This window comes from Nymphalis io, chromosome 11 (genome assembly GCF_905147045.1).
Source record: "Nymphalis io chromosome 11, ilAglIoxx1.1, whole genome shotgun sequence".
NCBI lineage: Eukaryota > Metazoa > Arthropoda > Insecta > Lepidoptera > Nymphalidae > Nymphalis > Nymphalis io.
In genome coordinates this window covers 11600239-11620557 of record NC_065898.1, presented here as the reverse complement: position 1 = coordinate 11620557, position 20319 = coordinate 11600239, and the positions used below count along the sequence as shown (strand labels likewise).

The 20319-nt window shown below is 32.5% G+C and overlaps 3 protein-coding genes and 1 non-coding gene across 4 annotated transcripts in view; 1 reads left to right on the top strand and 3 right to left on the bottom strand.

Moving 5' to 3' along the window:
- LOC126771726 (nucleolar MIF4G domain-containing protein 1 homolog) overlaps positions 1-20319 on the bottom strand; it is a 40139-nt gene that overhangs the window by 18803 nt on the left and 1017 nt on the right. The window lies entirely within an intron of this gene.
- Positions 5-7580, bottom strand: LOC126771774 (uncharacterized). Its single transcript, XM_050491870.1, has 5 exons — positions 7454-7580; positions 4178-4359; positions 3544-4040; positions 1633-1760; positions 5-97 (listed from the first exon to the last, which is right to left on the bottom strand). Exons 2-5 carry the CDS (start codon positions 4357-4359, stop codon positions 77-79), a joined length of 828 nt encoding a protein of 275 aa, XP_050347827.1. The 5' UTR covers positions 7454-7580; the 3' UTR covers positions 5-76.
- Trnad-guc (transfer RNA aspartic acid (anticodon GUC)) lies at positions 13442-13513 on the top strand. Its single transcript has one exon. It is a non-coding gene; the product is annotated as a tRNA-Asp (tRNA).
- Positions 14904-17290, bottom strand: LOC126771786 (uncharacterized). The gene is made up of 3 exons (XM_050491886.1): positions 17203-17290; positions 15622-15803; positions 14904-15458 (listed from the first exon to the last, which is right to left on the bottom strand). Exons 2-3 carry the CDS (start codon positions 15801-15803, stop codon positions 14969-14971), a joined length of 672 nt encoding a protein of 223 aa, XP_050347843.1. The 5' UTR covers positions 17203-17290; the 3' UTR covers positions 14904-14968.

Sequence of the window (20319 nt, the reverse complement as noted above, 5' to 3'; positions counted from 1 at the left end):
TATTTGTGTTTTAATTCTATCTTTAATATTAAATAATAACTATGATTGTGGAGCGTCCTTTATTGGCACATGTGATTCACGTCTCGGGCTGCCAGAACTGAAAAATATTTAAAGAACGTGGTTAGTAAAATTGATTTTTTTATGCATCTTATTTTATGTAACACAAGCTAATATATACAGAACGATTACCAAATTTGTTGGAAATCACTATGTGCTTATTTAAGCCTAGGGATCAAGCCTATTCTGCTTACTGGTAATAACGCACCGTAAAAAATAAAAACGCAAGAAAATTATTGTTGCAAATTGCCTATTTGAAATTTAAGTATGATATTCAGATAAGGTTGAACAAGAATTCAACGGCTTGCCTAAATTAATAATAATATAAAAAAAACAGGTACATATTTTTCGATCGTCTCGAGCAAAGGCTTGACGACTTCCAGCCACCCGAACAAGCCGGATTCTGGAAAGGCTTTAGCACCATAGACCACATACATACGCTGCGGCAAGTTATACAGAAGACTGAGGAGTATAACCAGCCACTTTGCTTAGCGTTTGTGGACTATGAGAAAGCCTTTGATTCGATCGAAACCTGGGCCGTGCTGAATTCTCTTCAGAGGTGCCAATTGATTATCGGTATATAAGGGTGTTAAAGTCCTTGTACGAGAACGCCACCATGTCGATCCGACTCCAGGATCAGAACTCAAAACCTATCCAACTGCAGAGAGGTGTAAGAAAGGGAGACGTGATATCTCCGAAACTGTTTACTGCTGCATTGGAAGATGTTTTCAAGCTTCTGGACTGCAGCGGACTTGGCATCAATATCAACGGCGAGTACATCACTCATCTTCGATTTGCCGATGACACTGTAATTATGGCTGAGACCTTGGAAGACCTCGGCACTATGCTCGATGACCTCAGCAGGGTTTCCCAACAAGTGGGTCTAAAAATGAACATGGACAAGACGTAAATCATGTCGAACATCCATGTTGAACCCACTCAAGTCAAGGTTGGAAATTCTGCGCTGGACGTTGTAGACAACTATGTCTACCCAGGTCAGACCATCCAAGTAGGTAGATCCAACTTCGAGAAAGAGGTCAATCGTCGAATTCAACTCGGCTGGGCAGTGTTCGGGAAGCTACACGATATCTTCTCATCCCAAATACCGCAGTGTCTCAAGTCGAAAGTCTTCCACCAGTGTGTGTTGCCAGTGATGACTTATGGATCAGAGGCTCAAGGTCACTTAAAGGGCAATGGAGAGGGCTATGCTCGGAGTTTCTCTGCGAGATCGAATCAGAAATGTTGAAATCCGCAGGCGAACCAAACTAACCAACATAGCCCGAAGAATTGCTAAATTGAAGTGGCAGTGGGCGGGGCACATTCCTCCCAGAACCGACGGCCGCTGGGACAGAAAGGTTCTCGAGTAGCGACCACGAACCGGAAGACGCAGCGTGGGCAGGCCCCCTACAAGGTGGACCGACAACTTAGAACGAGTCGCGGGAAGCCGTTGGATGCGGGCAGCGCAAGACCGGCCAACGTGGAAATCCTTGGGGGAGGCCTTTGTCCAGCAGTGGACGTCTTTCGGCTGATATGATGATGATGATGATGACATTTTTCAGGAAGTTTTTTACTTACCTTTTTTCGTTTCGAATGTTTTGTATCTTTATTTCTAGGTTTTCGGTGATTTTTCTTATTTTTATTAGACATTGGCGATTTCTTTTTGACGTGTCTTGGCGTTATTTTTCGAAGCAAATCAAGCAGACCTGTAATTAAATAACAATTTAATGTATATACATTATAATAAATAGAAAAATGTCATTTTATATACATGTACATAGCCAACGATTACAATAAATGTTACATATATAAAATTTGTATATTTAATTAATGGCAATATATTTAACACAGGCATGGCAACATTTGTCTTGATAACATATTAATACTTACTATTTTTAGAACCAAATGAAACAACGACTTATGAACAAATCAATTAAAGTTATAGTCAAGAACAAAAGAGTTCATATATCTATAAAGAAATAATCGTAAAATGCATTTCGCTTTATGACTGACGATGATTGGTAGCATAATAGCATTTTAATTGTACCATTAAAATACATAAAAGATAATCGATAGATATTTTATTCGTCAAAGTAATAAATTATTATCCAATTGCAGTGCAATCAAAAACTCAAGCCATAAATGATTTATTCTATCCATAAACAAACATTAAAGCAACCGCTCAAAATATTCCATCAAAAAGGATATTCTTCAGTCATTTCTCTATTAATAAGGATATCGTCTTGCTCATCACGTACTTTTTACAATACTCATCTTAGAGAATTAAATTTCGCAATACAAAAATCTTACTTATGAATATTTTCGTGAATGAAATTAGCATTTCTTCGAACCTAACCGAGAAATATTATTATGACATTAGCTAGTTTGCACGAAATATATCTTAATGATACAACATTCAATTGGACACGGTTTATTTTTTTGTAAAATAAGTAGGTAGACTTGAAATTATTTTTTATAAAATAGGGAACCCGCGAATTGCCCGCTAACGGGCAAATATCCTGCTGGTAAGTGGTCACCACACTATAGGCATTGGCACCGCAAGAAATATTTCCATTCCTTACTTAGCCAATGCGCCACCGACCTATTATGTTATGTGCCTTGTGGCTGTAGTTACACTGGCTCACTCCTTTAAACATAAGTAGTATTGCAGTTTAGCGTTAGAATACCCGATTAGTGGGTGGTACCTACCAAGACGACACAAAACTTAACACCGAGTGATTGTTGAGGGCCGAGTAATGGTAGGAAGTCTTTCAGTTATAACATATATTTAAATGTCAGTAATCAGAGTGATAATACGAAAATGCAGAAAAACAAAGTTTCAACTCGTCATCAAGTACAATTGGGAATAAAAATACTAAATTGTTATTAGATCGCATGTTTCCATTAAAAAATAAATAAAAAGATTGAAGCAACGAGATAACGGACGAAATGGAGAACGACACAAACAACACAAAGTCAGCGGACCTTGACAAACATTTTAATATACAATTACAGAAAAGATAGATTATATAATCCTTACTAATATTACAAATGTGAAAGTGAGTTGGTTAGGATTTCACGTTTTAACTATTCAAGCGATCATAAAGTTTTGCATACACATGCCAGGGGTACATAAAACAGGTACCTAACACTTCATCTCCCCTCATAACACGCGGCTTGACACTAGTGTCATACATAAACCTTAAGTGAAAATACTAGATTAGACTAATACATAAGGAATCTCATTAAATTAATCATCGTGGTATAATATTACGTTTTTCCATAAAAAGAGACAGTTTGAAAGATTTTATAAAGCTGGGATTCTATATTACAACATTATTGATTTTCAAAAATAGCTTGAAAAAATACTAAAATATTTGCAAAAAGGTATTATTATATTGTAAAATCTATAACATTTCCGCCATTTTTATTCGAAACTGCTTGAATGACTTATAATACAAAACTAACTGAAAATGAACATTCACTCACCTTTATCGACATCATTTAAATATGCCAAATGGACTGGAAATGGTCCATTTTGTATATAATTCGGCGCACTGATAGATATATCGGAACAAGCGCCGAAGGTTTCCTGATTCCCACAACCCAGTGCTCCTGTCCCATTGCCACAGGAACCCCAGTTGTTACCAGCAACATATCTCCATTGTAAAACGCAATGATCACAAAACAACCCCTCAGGTAAGCGATAATCGACCTTATGTAATCCTGACTTAGGTGGATAATATTTAAATCCTCCACTTTTAAGTTCCACTGGATATTTGTCGAAACACGATTGGTCATTTCTATTAGAATTAGGACATATCTTGAAATACCAGTAGCCGCGGTGAAAGGCTGTTATTTCAACTATTGCTGTGAACACCTGACCAGCTCTGAACTGAGCCACGATTATACCCTGGCCGTATGTGCCACCAATTTCGTGAGTTCTCGGTTTCTTCATGTCGTAAGGGTCACCACAAATACCACATCTAGTTATAAAACAATTGTTTAAATAAAAAATTATGCTTCCGAAAGAAAGAAAGACTTACAATTACTAAGCCAAAAAAACATTAAAATAAAAGTTTCAAATTAATCAAGAGAATAATGCCAAAGTCAGAATACCTACTTTCCGCGATTAATATTATATTGACGATAGAATCCTCCACAGTTCAATCCATCGTCATCGTAGTTGGGCTTAGTTTGGAAACCATAACGCCACATAGAGGCTCTAGATGGCGGCTCTAACACTCTACCGTGACCTGCCACTGACACTAATACCGATACAATGACCAGAAAGTGACACAGCATCTGAAACAAAAAAAAAAAACACAAAATAATTTTTTTTTTAGAGTAAGTCGAAAAAATTCCTACAAATGGATAGGTTTGTTTTTTTTTTTTTGTATAAAATTGTTTGTCTCTCTAAAGTCGTTCACCTCTGTGGCGTGATGTGTATGATTTTTTATACTTCAGTTACATTTATATCCTAAATCAGTGTGCATTTTGTAAATAATGAGAGGTATTATGAGAGGTTGCGACCCAATGAGAAGTGGCAGCCCAAACTTTTAAAATCTCTGTATAATTCTCTTTAAAATGTTATAATATGTGATTATATAACATTTCAATAACAAATATTTGTTAAAAAATAATTGAATTAAGTATATATTTTTGGGGCTATATTTTGATAGGTAATACAGTAGAACAGTGTTTCTTTATTGGATAATTAAATACAATAATTGTATTTCGATTATGTAACAATAACGTATCCATCACGCGGTGGTCTTAGACTATACTTTATTCAAAATCAAAAATCAAATCAAAATGCATTACGCTTACTTATTGATAATCAAATCAAAACGAGAAGCATCCCTGAAAAGAAACGGCGTAAGAAACTCGGCGTTTTTTTTTAAATAGTTATTTTCCTTTTTTTATAATTATTTAATTAATTTACCAATCGATACCGATATAATTATTAATTATATGTTTAAGCTATCAATCTCTATTTGTAAAGAAAATTATAAGCCGTAATAGAAAGATACTCTTATTGAATGAACTATTTACAACTATTTTTATCTGTTATAAAACCAACCAATCAAAATAAACTAAAAGTCATCCATTCACCAATCATTAATAACCGTTTCATCAATTATTCATGTAACGGTTGGCTTTGAGCTACTTTAATAGTGATATAATATTAAGGGGTTGCGGTACCTCAAAGGTTGAGAAACGATTTTCTAGAGATCTTAAGAGTTGAGATTTAAATTTTCATTTCATTCAAAAAATATATAGGTACTGGCTTTGTATCGTACTTTTCTTTCTTTTATTGACGTTATAAAGCTGGTCTGTCTATTTTCTATCACTACGGGGAGTGCTCTGACCCTTTCCATGCTACTTCCGGTGTTCCACACGGTTCAAATTTAGGGCCCTTGTTTTTCATTATATTCATAAATGGTAATACAAATATCATGAAATATTGTCGGGTTTATCTGTTTGCAGACGATTTAAAAATAGCAAAAGTTATAAAAAAAGAATCTGATATTGCTGTTCTTCAAGATAATTTAGATAGACTAGTCCAATGGTGTAGAATTAATCACATGGTGCTCAATCCAAGTAAATGTAATTTTATAAAATTTACCAGAAAAGGGAATCCATTGTTAAGTTCATATAATATTTCGGGCAAACATTTAAAAGAAACTAATTGTATTCGAGACCTGGGTGTCATATTTGACAATCAGCTAAGATTTGATAAGCACATCAATTCAATAGTAACAGGTTCTTTTAAACTACTTGGATTTATCTTAAGACAGTCTAAGGATTTCAAAAAGTCATCAACAATCCTACAATTGTACAATAGCTTGATACGAAGTAAACTTGAATGTTGTTGTCAAGTATGGTCCCCCGCTTACAAGATCCATATCGAGAGAATAGAACGTGTTCCAAAGAGACTCTTCAAACATTTGGTATTTCGTTTTAAAGCTTCAAATCAGCGAGAGTCCTATAAAAACAAACTAGATTTTTTTTAAATGACGCCACTAGAGATTTGAAGATCTCTACTAGACATGAAATTGCTTTATAAAGTATTTAATGAAAAAATCGATGACGATAGACTGTTGAGTAGATTTAATATTAATGTTCCTAGAAGACTTCCTCGCAACCCATGCCCGTTCTTTAAAATTGACCGCACTCGAACGAAACTTAGAGAATATAATTATTGTGTAAAAAACACAGTAACACTGGACATTGGTTGTGACGGGCTCTCATCGTTCATGAAAAAATGTGATGTTTCTTTTAGTATGAACTGTTAATTTGTTTAAAAATTTAATTAGTTACTACCTTTTGTTTCTGTTTTTGTTTTTTGTTCTTTATTTAAATATTTTTATTTTCTGTTTTTATTCTATTTTTGATTTGTATATTTTGTAATTCTGTTTGTGAATGATTTGTTCTTCTGTTATTGGTTGTGCATAGTTAGTTTTAAGTATGTAAAAATATATGTATAAAGTGATTTGAATGTGTGTTATGTACAACTGTTGGAGATCCAAATAAATAAATCTCAAAAACATATGAAATTGCTGATTTTTTTCTTGATTAAAGCATTTAAACTCGATTCAACACATGGATACTTAGAAAGATTGTATTTTTTATAAATTAGGTATCCGGTCGGGCATTCGGGCCCTCTGATGGTTAATGGTCACCAACGCTAAGGACAGCGGCACTGAAAAAAATATTAACTTTTTATTATGTTATAGGTAGGTGGACGGGCAATTAAGGTCACCTGATGCTAAGTGGTCATCGCCTATAGATAATGGCAATGGTAAGAAATAACAACCATTCCTTACATCGCCAATGCGCCATCAACCTTGGGAATGAATGTTATGTCCCTTGTGCCTGCAGTTACACTGGCTCACTATCTGATAAGTGAGATATAAAACAAGTTTTCTACTGAAAGTTGGTTCGACAGCTATTTTGTTATTATGAGACACTAACCAGCATTTAAGGTTCCTAAGGCGTTTTGGATAAGCATTCTTGATTTAACAATATCCAAGAAATGACAAGTCTTTGTTTTAATTGTAAAATATGAATCTAAAGATTATATTTAAAAAAATATTTATTATATATAAAAAATAATATATTATATATATTTTAAAAAGTTGAAATACATAAGAAAAAAGAAATTCTTTATTACACCACCATAAACAAGCTTGAAGTGAGAAAATACTACAACACTAGCCTTAAGTACATGACAAGGTAATGAAAGTACTTAAATTTCACTGATTTCATTTTAATTAATGATTTAATTGCCATATTAATCTTAGAAACGGCGGTATCATAGTAAATGTATGTTGTTGCTCGTTATTTTTTTCTTTGTAAAATGAATATATGTATCAATGGTTATCATAATACTTACTTTGATAAAGCTTGCGCTTCACACAAAACACTTTCGCATTTCACTGTCAGTTGTCACCCTGGACAAACGAAGTCAATACTCATTGTTCGTTCATAAATCTGGCTGAACAATATTATTAATAATAAATTTTAACTGGTTAAAACTTCTAGAAGATTGCAACGAGATTTAAGAAGATATGTACCAAGCACAAATGTTTGTCGAAAGTTGTAACGCGACGCAGAAGGTAGTTATGCGACTACGTCAGACAAGCGCCGTTGTGTACGATATGCGGTCATGAACCTTTTTTATCAATTTAATAACACCGTATAATATATGTCAGAGATTCAAACTAAGCACAATGAGGTTAATGTACCCGTAAGCGTCTTTTATATTGTATCAGATGTCGAAACTCCTTTCTTTTCACGTTATCATTGTCAAACTAATAATATGACAAAATCGCATTACTTTAAAACACGAAACATCTGAACGGTCTAGTTAACTTAAATTCAAACGATAACACTTATCCGCCGTTCCACAGCAGGAGCTCAATTATGATCAACTGACAACTAGCAACTAACTTTCTTCTGTCCAACACCAGTGCTAAGACACAGTAGAGCACTGGTGTCTCGCTTATTAAGTTTTGTGGTAGGATGAATTTTTGTAAGCTAATTAATTTTTTTGTTAAGCGGATCTGGTGATCCATCCGATTCGATTCATGCGCGACGCTATTGTACGTCGATTGCAATTACCAACGATAACTGTACAGAGTTTCATTGCGATTGGATGAATGGTATGGAGTTGGCGGAATTAGTATAAGGTACAAATAAAAAAATCAACATTAAATATTGTTCATTTTATTTGAGATATTTTGGAAGCATTCGACATGTATTGACAACGCCGCATGTAAGTTATTATTCAACAAAGATCGGATATTGCCGAGATAAGCTTCGTTTTTTATTATTACCAATATGTATCTTTTGTCTACTTAACTAACAATTCACTATATATGTACCTATGTATTAACTATGAGAGAGGTAACCGGCATAGACATGTAGCCTTCTGGCGTACTTATCAAAGACATTGAGATAAAACCATAGACAATTAAATACTTTTTACTGATTTGACATAATCCTAACAGTTTTTATTTATATATTATTGTATATTATACAGGCACATAGCCATTAGACTTTTACAAACCATTAGTTACACTATAAATGTGCCACGAGCCATGGATCTAAGATAAAATATCCCTTGTGCCCATAATAGTACTAGCTTGCTTATCACACATAGCATAATAATACAAATTGTCTGATGTCTGACAGTGAAATAATTTATGAGTAACCCACCCGGCCTTTACAAAGCGGAATGGGAGATTACAATAAGTAGAATTACTTAATTACCTAACTAGCTACTTAATTAGCAATGTGTTCTTTGTCCGGACAATGCAGGTGACTCTGCAGGTGCTGACTTTGGCCCGTTACATAAAAAGTATAGTCAATATTATTACTGGTTTTCTTACTAAAATGTTTTAAGCTGCATTGAATGTGTTTAATATAATTTTATTTTTAACCAAAGCATTCGTTGAGAACGACTTTCGTGTAAATCTTTATCTTGTTTTGTTTATATTTTGTTTCTCATCATGAACTTTTTAGTTTGAACAATATCTCCATGTTCAAGGAAAAAGATTGATTGATAAACTCAGTTAGCTCTATATAGAATACGAGCTTAAAGACCCCGCCTTCGTGACTGAGAGATACGAAATCGAATACAAAAAAAAAGGTAGACCCTGTGCTGGTGCTGTTTGTTGTTTTTTTTTTCTAAAAGGGCTCCACTTTTTGTCTGGTTTTTGAGTAGATTAAGTCTAAGACAAAAGTATGCATAAATTTGATTCAACAAACGAAAATGTTTTAATTATAATATTTTAAAGAAAGTAAAATATACTTGTGTTTAAAACGTGAATATTTTCTATAATGTAGATGATAAATACGTGATGGATTCGTATTATCCTTTAAATGTGCGTATTTGATTTGCTAATGAGGCGCGTGTTTTGTTTGCAATAAAAATTGCGATAAAGAAAGCTAAAGTACATTTAGTAATTTTAAGTCATGTAGTGTAAATCTAGTGACCGTTTCCTGTTAGAGAAAGTGGTAACTGATACGTTGATTTGATTACTTAATTGTATGGTCAGACGGGCGGGATGGCAGCTACAAATTCGTATATTTGTTATTATTTCAAAAAAATAAAGAAAGAAAATACCGCGACAAGTTTTAACATAAGTAAAAACTATTATAAAACTATTGATAAATATTATATAAGATGATTAAATATTTATTTCTTCTTTAAGTAGAATAAAAAAATATGTTTATTTCCTATTTGATTCAAGTAGGGCCTATCAACTTCGAAACACCATAGTTAGAATAATAACGTAGCATTTTAATTATTGAAACTTTATTGTTATAGGTATAGTATCGATTACTGATTTTTGGTTTTTTTTTTAAAATAAAAAAAAAATGGTTTATTTGACGTTTATTATTATTAAATACAAAACAATGTAAAGCTTTGTTATTTTCAAGTTCAATTTTGAAAAAGTTAATACAAGACGGCTCGGAATGTGGAGTCTTGTGGAAAGTTATATTATTTATTTACCGTGAAATCTATCTACGATACGCGAAATACTACTACTACGAATACTAATTCTTAACGCACAAAATCAAAACGCACGTTTATTATTAATAATTTTTTATATAAGCTTTACACTTTTATATAAACAGTATATTGCACCATCGCTCCACCGTACGCTACACCGTACCACTGTCGTCCCGTCCACTGTATTACCGCGTTTAATAAATAATTTAATTATTTAATAGGTTTAATTTTCAATAATTCATGTTTTCTGGTGGTAGAGCTTTGTGCAAGCTCGTCTGGGTAGGTACCATCCACTCATCAGATATTCTACCGCAAAACAGCAGTACTTGATATTGTTGTGTTCCGGTTTGAAGGGTGAGTGAGCCAGTGCAATTACAGGCACAAGGGACATAACATCTTAGTTCCCAAGGTTGGTGGCGCATTGGTGATGTAAGCGATGGTTAATATTTCTTACAATGCCAATGTCTATGGGCGTTGGTGACCACTTACCATCAGGTGGCCCATATGCTCGTCCGCCTTCCTATTCTATATAAAAAAAAATGTTTTCATTCAATTCAGTCATTCGTACTTTAAGAGTAAGTTAACAAAACAATATAATAAATATATATTATAACTTAATTAAATGTTACTTGTTTCAACAAAACTAAAAAAATACATTGTTATCTGTATCTGGATTTTATTATATAATCTATAACCCGGCCACAAAAAATGACTTTTTTAATTATAGACAGTTACACATCATTTATCGTTATATTTTAATTGTATAATAAATATACAGGAAATTTATTAAATATTTAGTTCCAAGAATAGATTTTATCAAATTTGTATAGTCACCTTATGACTTTTTACGAATGTTTCCGGCAATATTGTTGTCTTATCGAATTATATTATCAATTACGATATCATAAAACATATTCTGTCATTGTACTTACAAGATACTAATTAAAAGAATTGTATAATATTTTTTGAAAAATATAGAGCAAAAAGATAAATAATATTTCTTTGTTATTCCCGCTATTTTTGTTTTGATATATTAACACTAAAATCTTGATGTTAAATCTTCAATGTATAGGCATTATTCTTATGTAAATATAGGTACACAAAAATATTTCAATTAAAATTATGAATTTAGTGACATAGTAATACTTTTTTATTCATTCATTCATTGGGCCGTGCTAAACAATCGATTTTATGTCATTATAGTATTAATATTCATTTTATTAAGTAATAAAAATATTTATTTAAATAATAAATAAATATTGAAGTTTCTTCTACATACATACTGATACATACTGACCAATTAGGAAAGCGACATTCATATCATGTAAATATAGTAGTATTTATTAAACAAGAAGCTTAATTGAAATGAAAATATATGAAATAATTGTCATTAAAAATATGGCTAATATTTGCACCAATGTTGCTAGCGTAAATATACCTACTGATAATAAAAAAAAAAGTTGATCATAATCTAATTAGAAATTACAAGTTAAATATAAAGCATATCCATGTAGAGCGAATATATATAAAAAAGAGTGCTGTATTGATCATAATTCATCTCATTTTTTTCAAATCACACTATTAAAGTTACGGTTCATTAAATTGTAATAAAAAATTATTGCTTCTCACTCACCTTGTAAAATTACGATTCCATAATAAAAATTAAAATTACACATAAATTTCAAAATGCCATTATCAGTTTATTTTATAAACAAATTAAATATGTGAGAACTAAAATGTCAAATAAATAAATGAAATTCACAATAAACACATAAATATTTCATTTTAAACACATAATCTTAAACACGATACCGGTTTAAATTTTGAATTGAATACATACTGTTTCTTTTTTTAATAACCCACAATTCGAATTTCGAACGTTGTTTATAAATAAAATAGTGAGGATTTATAAGAGCGCACTATTTTTTAATTTTGTCTCTATTGTATCGATACTATGGTTTTCACGTTACGCGTCGGTTAATACGTCTGTTCGCCAAGTCCGATGGTGAATTTTTCTCATACTGCCTTTCTAATTGAATCGATCTTAAAATATTCTCGCTTTCTCCTAAAATTGATCTTACAATTTCATGACGTCATGTCGACCGCGTCTTATTACGAATTAATGACATTATCTGTAACGATTGTCAATTTCAAATATAACAATAAATTAATTGTCTCAACTAAATATAATATATAAATTTTTAATGTTTTCTATTTTGTTATATCGATACAGAATAAAGACTAGAATAAAACTTTAAAAAAGAACATCTAATGATTTTAGAACAGTTTTTTGAAACGGTACTTACAAAAGCAATTAAAATTAACGTTACTGAGGAAATAGATCGTGATAAATATATTATATTACCATATAGCTCTTTAAGTAAACAGATATATTATAAAAATAAATTCTTATAATGAGTTTAAAAAATAGAAAGTATTTGAATAACCTTAAACTTTTAAAAAGGGAATAACCTTAAACTTTTTTAAATTTTTTTTTCTGGCGTGTATCAAAATTTTTTTTTATATAGAATAGGAAGGTGGACGAGTATATGGGCCACCTGATGGTAAGTGGTCACCAACGCCCATAGACATTGGCATTGTAAGAAATGTTAACCATCGCTTACATCACCAATGCGCTACCAACCTTGGGAACTAAGATGTTATGTCCCTTGTGCCTGTAATTACAGTGGCTCACTGACCCTTCAAACCGGAACACAACAATACCAAGTACTGCTGTTTTGCGGTAGAATATCTGACGAGTGGGTTCCTACCCAGACGAGGTTGCACAAAGCTCTACCACCAGTAACAAAGTAATAATTTAAATTTAAATACTTTTTTGAATAACGAACACATTGATTATACCAAACATATTTTTTTTTAAATTAATAAGTATACAAAATTATCCCTCCAATTAAAGTTTTGTGTTAGGAATAGGAACAATAGCCCAAGAGGTCAGGATCGAACACGCGATTTTTATATATCACTAGGTGGCCCGTAAACCATTGCGCTATTGAGACTTCAATGTTATAAAAAGATTATAATCTTTTTTTTTATTTAATGCAATGATTAAACTCGAGTCATTTTACTTTCACATCTTCACAGTTTCTTTATTACAATAATCTAAACAATATGTTAATTTCACGAATGTTTTAACTTTAAGATTTATCAGTCTTTCTTATGTAATTTATAATAAAAGTTTATATACAATATAATCAGACCGAAAATTTCTTATTGGTATTACGTAATTGTTACCTTTAAAAATAAATGGGAGAGGTTACCGGGGGTTAAATATACATTGTATGATATACCTATAACTGTATACAAAATAAGTTAATAATACGTTTTTCAGTTACCCACGCATCATCCTCGGTAGTATAGTGGTAAGTATCCCCGCCTGTCACGCGGGAGACCGGGGTTCGATTCCCCGCCGTGGAGTTATCTTTTTGAATGATAATTTGAAATTATTTTTATATTTTATAAGAATAATAATTTTGTATGAGGCTGTGTAAACCACACTGTTAAGTTGTGTAAATCACACTTTTAAAATTTATTTTCACTTTTAGAAATTAAATCACGTACTGCGATATTTATATAACAACATAATTTTAACAAAATAAACAAAATCGTAATAATCTTTCAATTTTTAAGGCTTCGATACTGAATCGTGTTTAATATTGACCAAATGTATGTCTATTATAGCTTAATGTTATATTCAAAATAATAAACATACTGATTTCTCTCTTTTCATCATCAGTAAATTGACATTCGAAAGAAAGAGACAAAGCATTGTGTAAGTATACCGCTGTACAATTTTATGCTGCATTAAGGGATTCGAAATATTCTTTGTTAATAATCGAAATATTATTTGAATATTCGTCATATATATTGTTTAAAAAATATTTTCAAAACTTAAAACCCGAGAGGAGTTGCATCTTATTTCTGTCAGTTTTAAGAGGAAACTCAATTGATATTAAGAAATTTGGAATCTTACGTCTCGTTACGTTATGTCCCTTGTGCCTTTAGTTAAGTGTAACTAAAGGCACAAGGGACATAACACTCGCACACATTCACACTGGCTCACCCACTCAAACCGGAACACTTTTTAGTATTGCCATTTGATATAGACTATGTGATAAAGGGGAGCAACCCAGACGGGACGAACAACGCTACCACCAACTACACCAAAACCGGCATTTATCCAGCAGTGGGACTTAACCAACTGATTGCAATTGTATACTTGTAATTTTCTAAATGAATAAATAAACCAAATTATGAATCTTTATACATTATGACACATGTTATCTTTGCAATAAATTAAATAAAGGAAATTATAAAACTTAACTCCCCAGCAATAAATGTAGATTAAATGAATAATTTAATTGCATCAATCTTTTTGGAAACAATAAAAGGATTATGTTATCGGGCAATCAAAAACGAGGTGCGTGTACATTACTTTTATTTTATTTACTGTAACAGTCGCTTCAAAGATCGCCGCGCTTTATCATGAAACTTTCAATGACTGTAAAATAAATGCAATTTCTGAATTGTAATTTAAACAAATAAATAAATAACGTTAAATAACTTTTTACACTTTAATATTATCCATAAATAATGAAAAAAATAAAAAAATAAATAACAAACAATAGCATATACCTTTAAAAGTCTAGTCTAGTCTAGTTTCATCTGTTATAAAATCGAGACAAGGCTAACTAAAATAGTTCACTATTTTATATAAATAATGAAGTGAACATAAAATCTCACGCTGTATTTTTACTTGAATGGTTGAATTGGTATGAATGAATATAAAATTTTACTAGATGAAATGTTCCTAAAAGTTCCATGACTTAACGAATATACTGATATTGTAAAGATGTCTTTGCAGCAGTTTATTTAAGATTGATCGTCCAATTCCACAGGTATCGGGCCCACCTCGCCCACAACTATAGGTGTTGTGATTTTAATATCAGAACAAGCGCCAAACGTTTCCTGGTTTCCACAACCTAGTCCCGAAGTACCATTTGGGCAGACGCCCCAATTGTTACCAGCTACATATCTCCACTGGAGGACACAATGGTCGCAAACTAAGTCTTTAGGTAGTCGGTAGTTCACTGCAAATTTGCCTACACTGGGAGGGTAGTATTTTGTTCCTCCATCTTCTAGTTCAAGCAGGTATTGATCGAAACAGGACTGTTCGTTTGTGTTCGGGTCAGGGCAAATCTTGAAGTACCAGTAGCCACGATGGTAAGCGGTGATTTCAACGGTTGCTTCGAACACTTGACCGGCTTCGTACTCAGCGACAATAATACCTAAGCCATATTTGCCACCAATTTCATGAGGTCTCGGTTCTTTTAAGTCAAACGCGTCTCCGCAAATGCCGCACCTAAAATGTGATATAAATATTAGTCAATTATAAATATTACATGCAGAACATAATGTTGGTTTGATATAACATATAATTTTTGTAGCAATTATTAAAGGAAAAAGAAAATTAGAAGTTATTTCAGAAATTTCAACGTCATAATAATTGCATAAAGAACACTTACTTTCCACCATTTATTGAGTATTGACGATCGAAGCCTCCACAAAATAGGCCAGTGTCATCGTAGTTGTGTGGTGTAGGGTACCCATTACGCCACATAGAAGCCCTCGAGGGTGGGAACGCCACACGACCGTGACTAGAGACAGACACCACGAGACCAGCTATTGACAAGATCTGCCACAGCATCTGATATGATAATGGATATGATATAATTGATCTTCTAGAATAATTAATTGAATATCAGTATGGTTTTGGTTTCGTTTATTTATTGTAATGATATGAATTCATACAAAACGAGTACATACATATATGCAAGATTTATAAATGATTACAAAATTAATAAAAAAAATTATAGAGCAATGGTAATATAAGTTTTATATAAAAATACTTTTGGCATTTCGAAGGCCAATTCTTATAACAGATTGTCATATTATAAAATCGTTTTACTGTTTTTCTATTATACTAAAACCAACATCCAGTTAAAGTTCGGCCGAAGTTGGATCGGAATAGAATTGTGAGCGTATACTGTTATGCATTAGAATTGTAACATTTTACGCAAGATGCTATAGCTCGATGAGTTAGGCTTAGAGTTAAATCCTTTGAGCTCGATATGCGTCAGCTCTTGCATCATCAGAAGTGTGGATTATGATAAATATTTTTATATATCAAATACTAATACAAATAAAATATCAATATAATAATTAAATAAATGTACGTGCTATGTTCTCACAAGCTTTCGAGTTTTGATTATAATTTTACAAGTAAAATTAGCACTTGTGTGACGAAGAATTGCAGAGAAACTCAATAATAACATATTGATATCTGCAGCAGTTATCAGCCAATGTGAAAATAAATTAATAATACCCTCCAGACCGATTTTGGCCACGGTGGCCAATCTCAAGAGAGATTAGCTTGCAGGAGATATTATAGCGCACAAGTGTGTGGGCAAACACAGGTGCACTCTCTATTCCCTAATTCTTATAATCCGATGGGACGGCAATCCGACACGACCGGAAAGAGTTCAGGCGCAGGACCAACGGCCTTACGTGCTTTCCGAGGCACACACTTTCAATTTCCAAACTCCGGGCTGCTACTGAGAATTTTCTGACAGAAAAACCCAATAACCCAATTGGCCCGACCTGGGAATTGAACCCAAGACCTCCGAGTCTGCTACCTTACATATATCCACTAGACCAACGAGGCAGTCAAATTAAATTACTAAGTATATAAATCATCAAAAATTCACCATGAAAACGATTATTCAACCTCGCTTATCATCAATATAATCTATTGCAATAATAATATGGATAACATGAGGTTTACATTGATTAATTCATAAACAATATAAAAGAAGAAAATAAATTTAAGGGAATATAAACGGCTAATTCACTTAGGCCATTCTGTAAGTCACTTATATATCCTTCCAATTAAATATTTAATTATTACAGTTAATGTGGCATAATAATAATATCAGATATTTCACGATTATAATCTGTGGTGACTTTTACTTTTTAAATTTGTTTCAATTAAAAAACTACATGATTTATTTCATTAATATTTAGAGCCCATAATTTTGACATTTTACCTTAATGTTTATTTCTGAACGGGATGAAATTGTCCACACAGTTTAATCACAAGTATCGTTTGGTAAAACTGATAACGCGATATATCAGTCGTTCACAATTTATACAAGAAATTTCAAACCATTGTAAAATTTTATCGCAAAATAATCACTATCGAAAAGATACTCGATGGAATCAAAACAATAACATCGGATAATTTAATTTATCCAATTTTAGTGATAAGAGAACAAAGAGATTTCCCAGTTTTACCGGCATCTTTAATATCTAATTTTATTACCAAGGATTTACGGGTAAGTTAAAAGAAAGAAACTGAAAAAGACGAATAATGTTAAATATTTTTTTTTAAATCTCCGAAATATTTACGATATTTTATTATATTTATATTAATTAATTATCTGCCAAGACTGAATTACTCACCCTTTAAACCAAAACGCAGCAATACAGATTTCTAAATTTCATCCTCACCTCCTCAATGTATGGAAATCCATAACTGCGGCATTTTTAAGGCATTTCCTGCCTCGCACAACCACTCTATGGGACCGAACCGACATGACATAGAAACCTTAAAAAAAAGAGTGTATTAATTCCTCAAAAGGCGGACAACTCCGGTGTTGCTGGTGTCCACGGGCGGTGATAGTCACTTTCTATCAGGTGGGCCTCATGCCCGTTTGCAACACTCTAACATAAAAAAATAGTTGTTTGGCGGTAGAATAAACAGTAAGTGGCATCAAATCAGACTGGTTCACAAAGGCCCACCAGAAAATCTATCATGACCTGCAGATGTTTTATTTGACATTATTAATTTCAATCAGTTTTTTATGCTTAGCCGATGGAATGTGTCAAATATTTTTAATGTTTTCAGAGTATTTTAATACGATGCTTATTTTAAGTATTTTGCTAATTTCGTTTAAGGTCATCTTAAATATTAGTTTTTCTGATTACAAACGTACCACGTAATATTAAGTAGGCATAAAAAATAGATTCATGTTTGGTGATAAAACAACTGAAGAGGTGGTGATACCCAGACCAACTAGCACGAAGCCCTACCGGTAAAATTGTATGTTATTGTGTAAATTGATGAATGAATACTGCAATTAATGAATGAATCCATCATTATGAATATTACCTTATTAGGTATTTCTTTTTCGAAAACGAAACGCTATCGTTATTATCAATATTATTGTGTTGTAATGATTATTTATTTTTATCACCACACGCGGCTTTATTACATCCCTATTTTAATAATACAATATAAGCGTCACTGACTGATTAACTCTACGCAGTTTGATTTTTTCTGTCTTTGTTGTTAAATAATTTTAATATGTATTTTTTTAATTGACTATTGTTAGAATAGAATAGAATGTGCTTAATTGTATACCAGAAGATTTAAGTAATTTATTTAAATAATTAATAAGTTATGTAGCAATAGTGGTATTGGTATTTAATAATATTACTTTCATATCTTTATAGATAATATATTATTAAATATATTTATTATTAAATGTTTAAACAATTTGCTAAACCGTTGATTTGCAGGCTAATTGATTGAAATGCAACAATCATTTTGTTATCTGAAAGTTGATGTCTATGGTCACCACAAATATGAACGACATCATGATTTTTTTATATATATTCGTGGAGACACCATACATTCGTTCTTATCAAAATGTATACAGTATTTTTTTTGGTACTCATCATAAATATGGATCTGTTCTTTAAATTATTCCAAAATTGATGAGGCTCTCCAGTATTCTCCTGCTTGGAACTATTAAAACATTTAAAGTAACAAGCTCAAAGTTTCTGCCGACTAACTTGGGAAAGTAGCAGGTTCGTCCATGATCCCTTAACAATGCTTTTTGCCTTGATAAAATAAAATTATTTTAACTCTTAAATAATAACCCGCATATCCAGAGGATACCCCTAGTACAGAAAACAATGTTATAAAAATATTAGATATGAATATTATATTATAATTTCTAAGTACGTATAACTAATAATAATTTATTATTTGTTTATTGACCCTGACTCATACAAAATATGCTTTAGGTAAATTCCATTTCTCTTAACTTGATTGCCTGAAGGATCCTGACTCATCGAAGCATTTAATCGAAATGTTTAAATGACGTCTGTACAATCTTATCACTATAAAACTGCTATGTTCATTTCGTTGTGATAATTTGCTACTCATGTATTGTGTGCCAAGAGAAATTTATGTTTGTAATTAGAAGAATATGTTTTCAAATTAATAGTATTTCTTTTTTGCGTGATATATATAATTTTGTCCAGAAGGCAAATGGTCATATGTGCTATGTAAGGGTTATAAGGGGTCACCCCAGCCTACGGACATTTAGAAACCGTAAAGCCTAGTCACATTATTTTATTAAAATACTAGTATCTGTCGTCTTTATACATTCCGTTATCCGCAGCCTTTTGATCCGTAAGTAACACGTGGTTTCAGAATAAGGCTGCGTTTCCACCAAAGATGTGCGAGGCAGCTGGGCGGTGCGAGGATGTGTAGCGAGGCTATGAATCGGTGTGAGTGATGTGCTAGGCTGAGCTGTGCGAGGGGATGCTGTGAAACGGTACGCGGATAAGCGGTGCGAGGAGGTGTAGCGGGCTCGTTTTTATACACTACACATGTACCTCTGACAAACACCATATAGTGATCCCTGGAAACACATCCGTAGCACACATTTTTCCCTTGTTTTCAAACTAAGCCTGTGCTGAGCGAGGCTAGGTAAACAACACATCCCTCGTTACTCATCCCCGCACATCTATGGTGAAATGCAGCCTTACTAGTCGCTAGTCTTATAAGACAAATTGAAGTTGAGCGTTGACGTTCCATATATTTGTACGGAGTATGGAATTTCGATTATTATCACTAGATTGCGCTGTTTACATTAAATAAAAATCGCAATCGAACCATATATAGTGATTGACATTTTGTTTGTAGAATAGAGCAAAATGTATGAAAACGTATCTATTCGTTTTATCATCACGTGCAATGACGAATTGACAGACAATTTGGACGAAAGAGAATTCTGAAATTGCTTTAATAATAATCCTCGAATACATGTTTTTCTAGCCCCCTGTTGGTACACACTCGTAATTACGGGGAA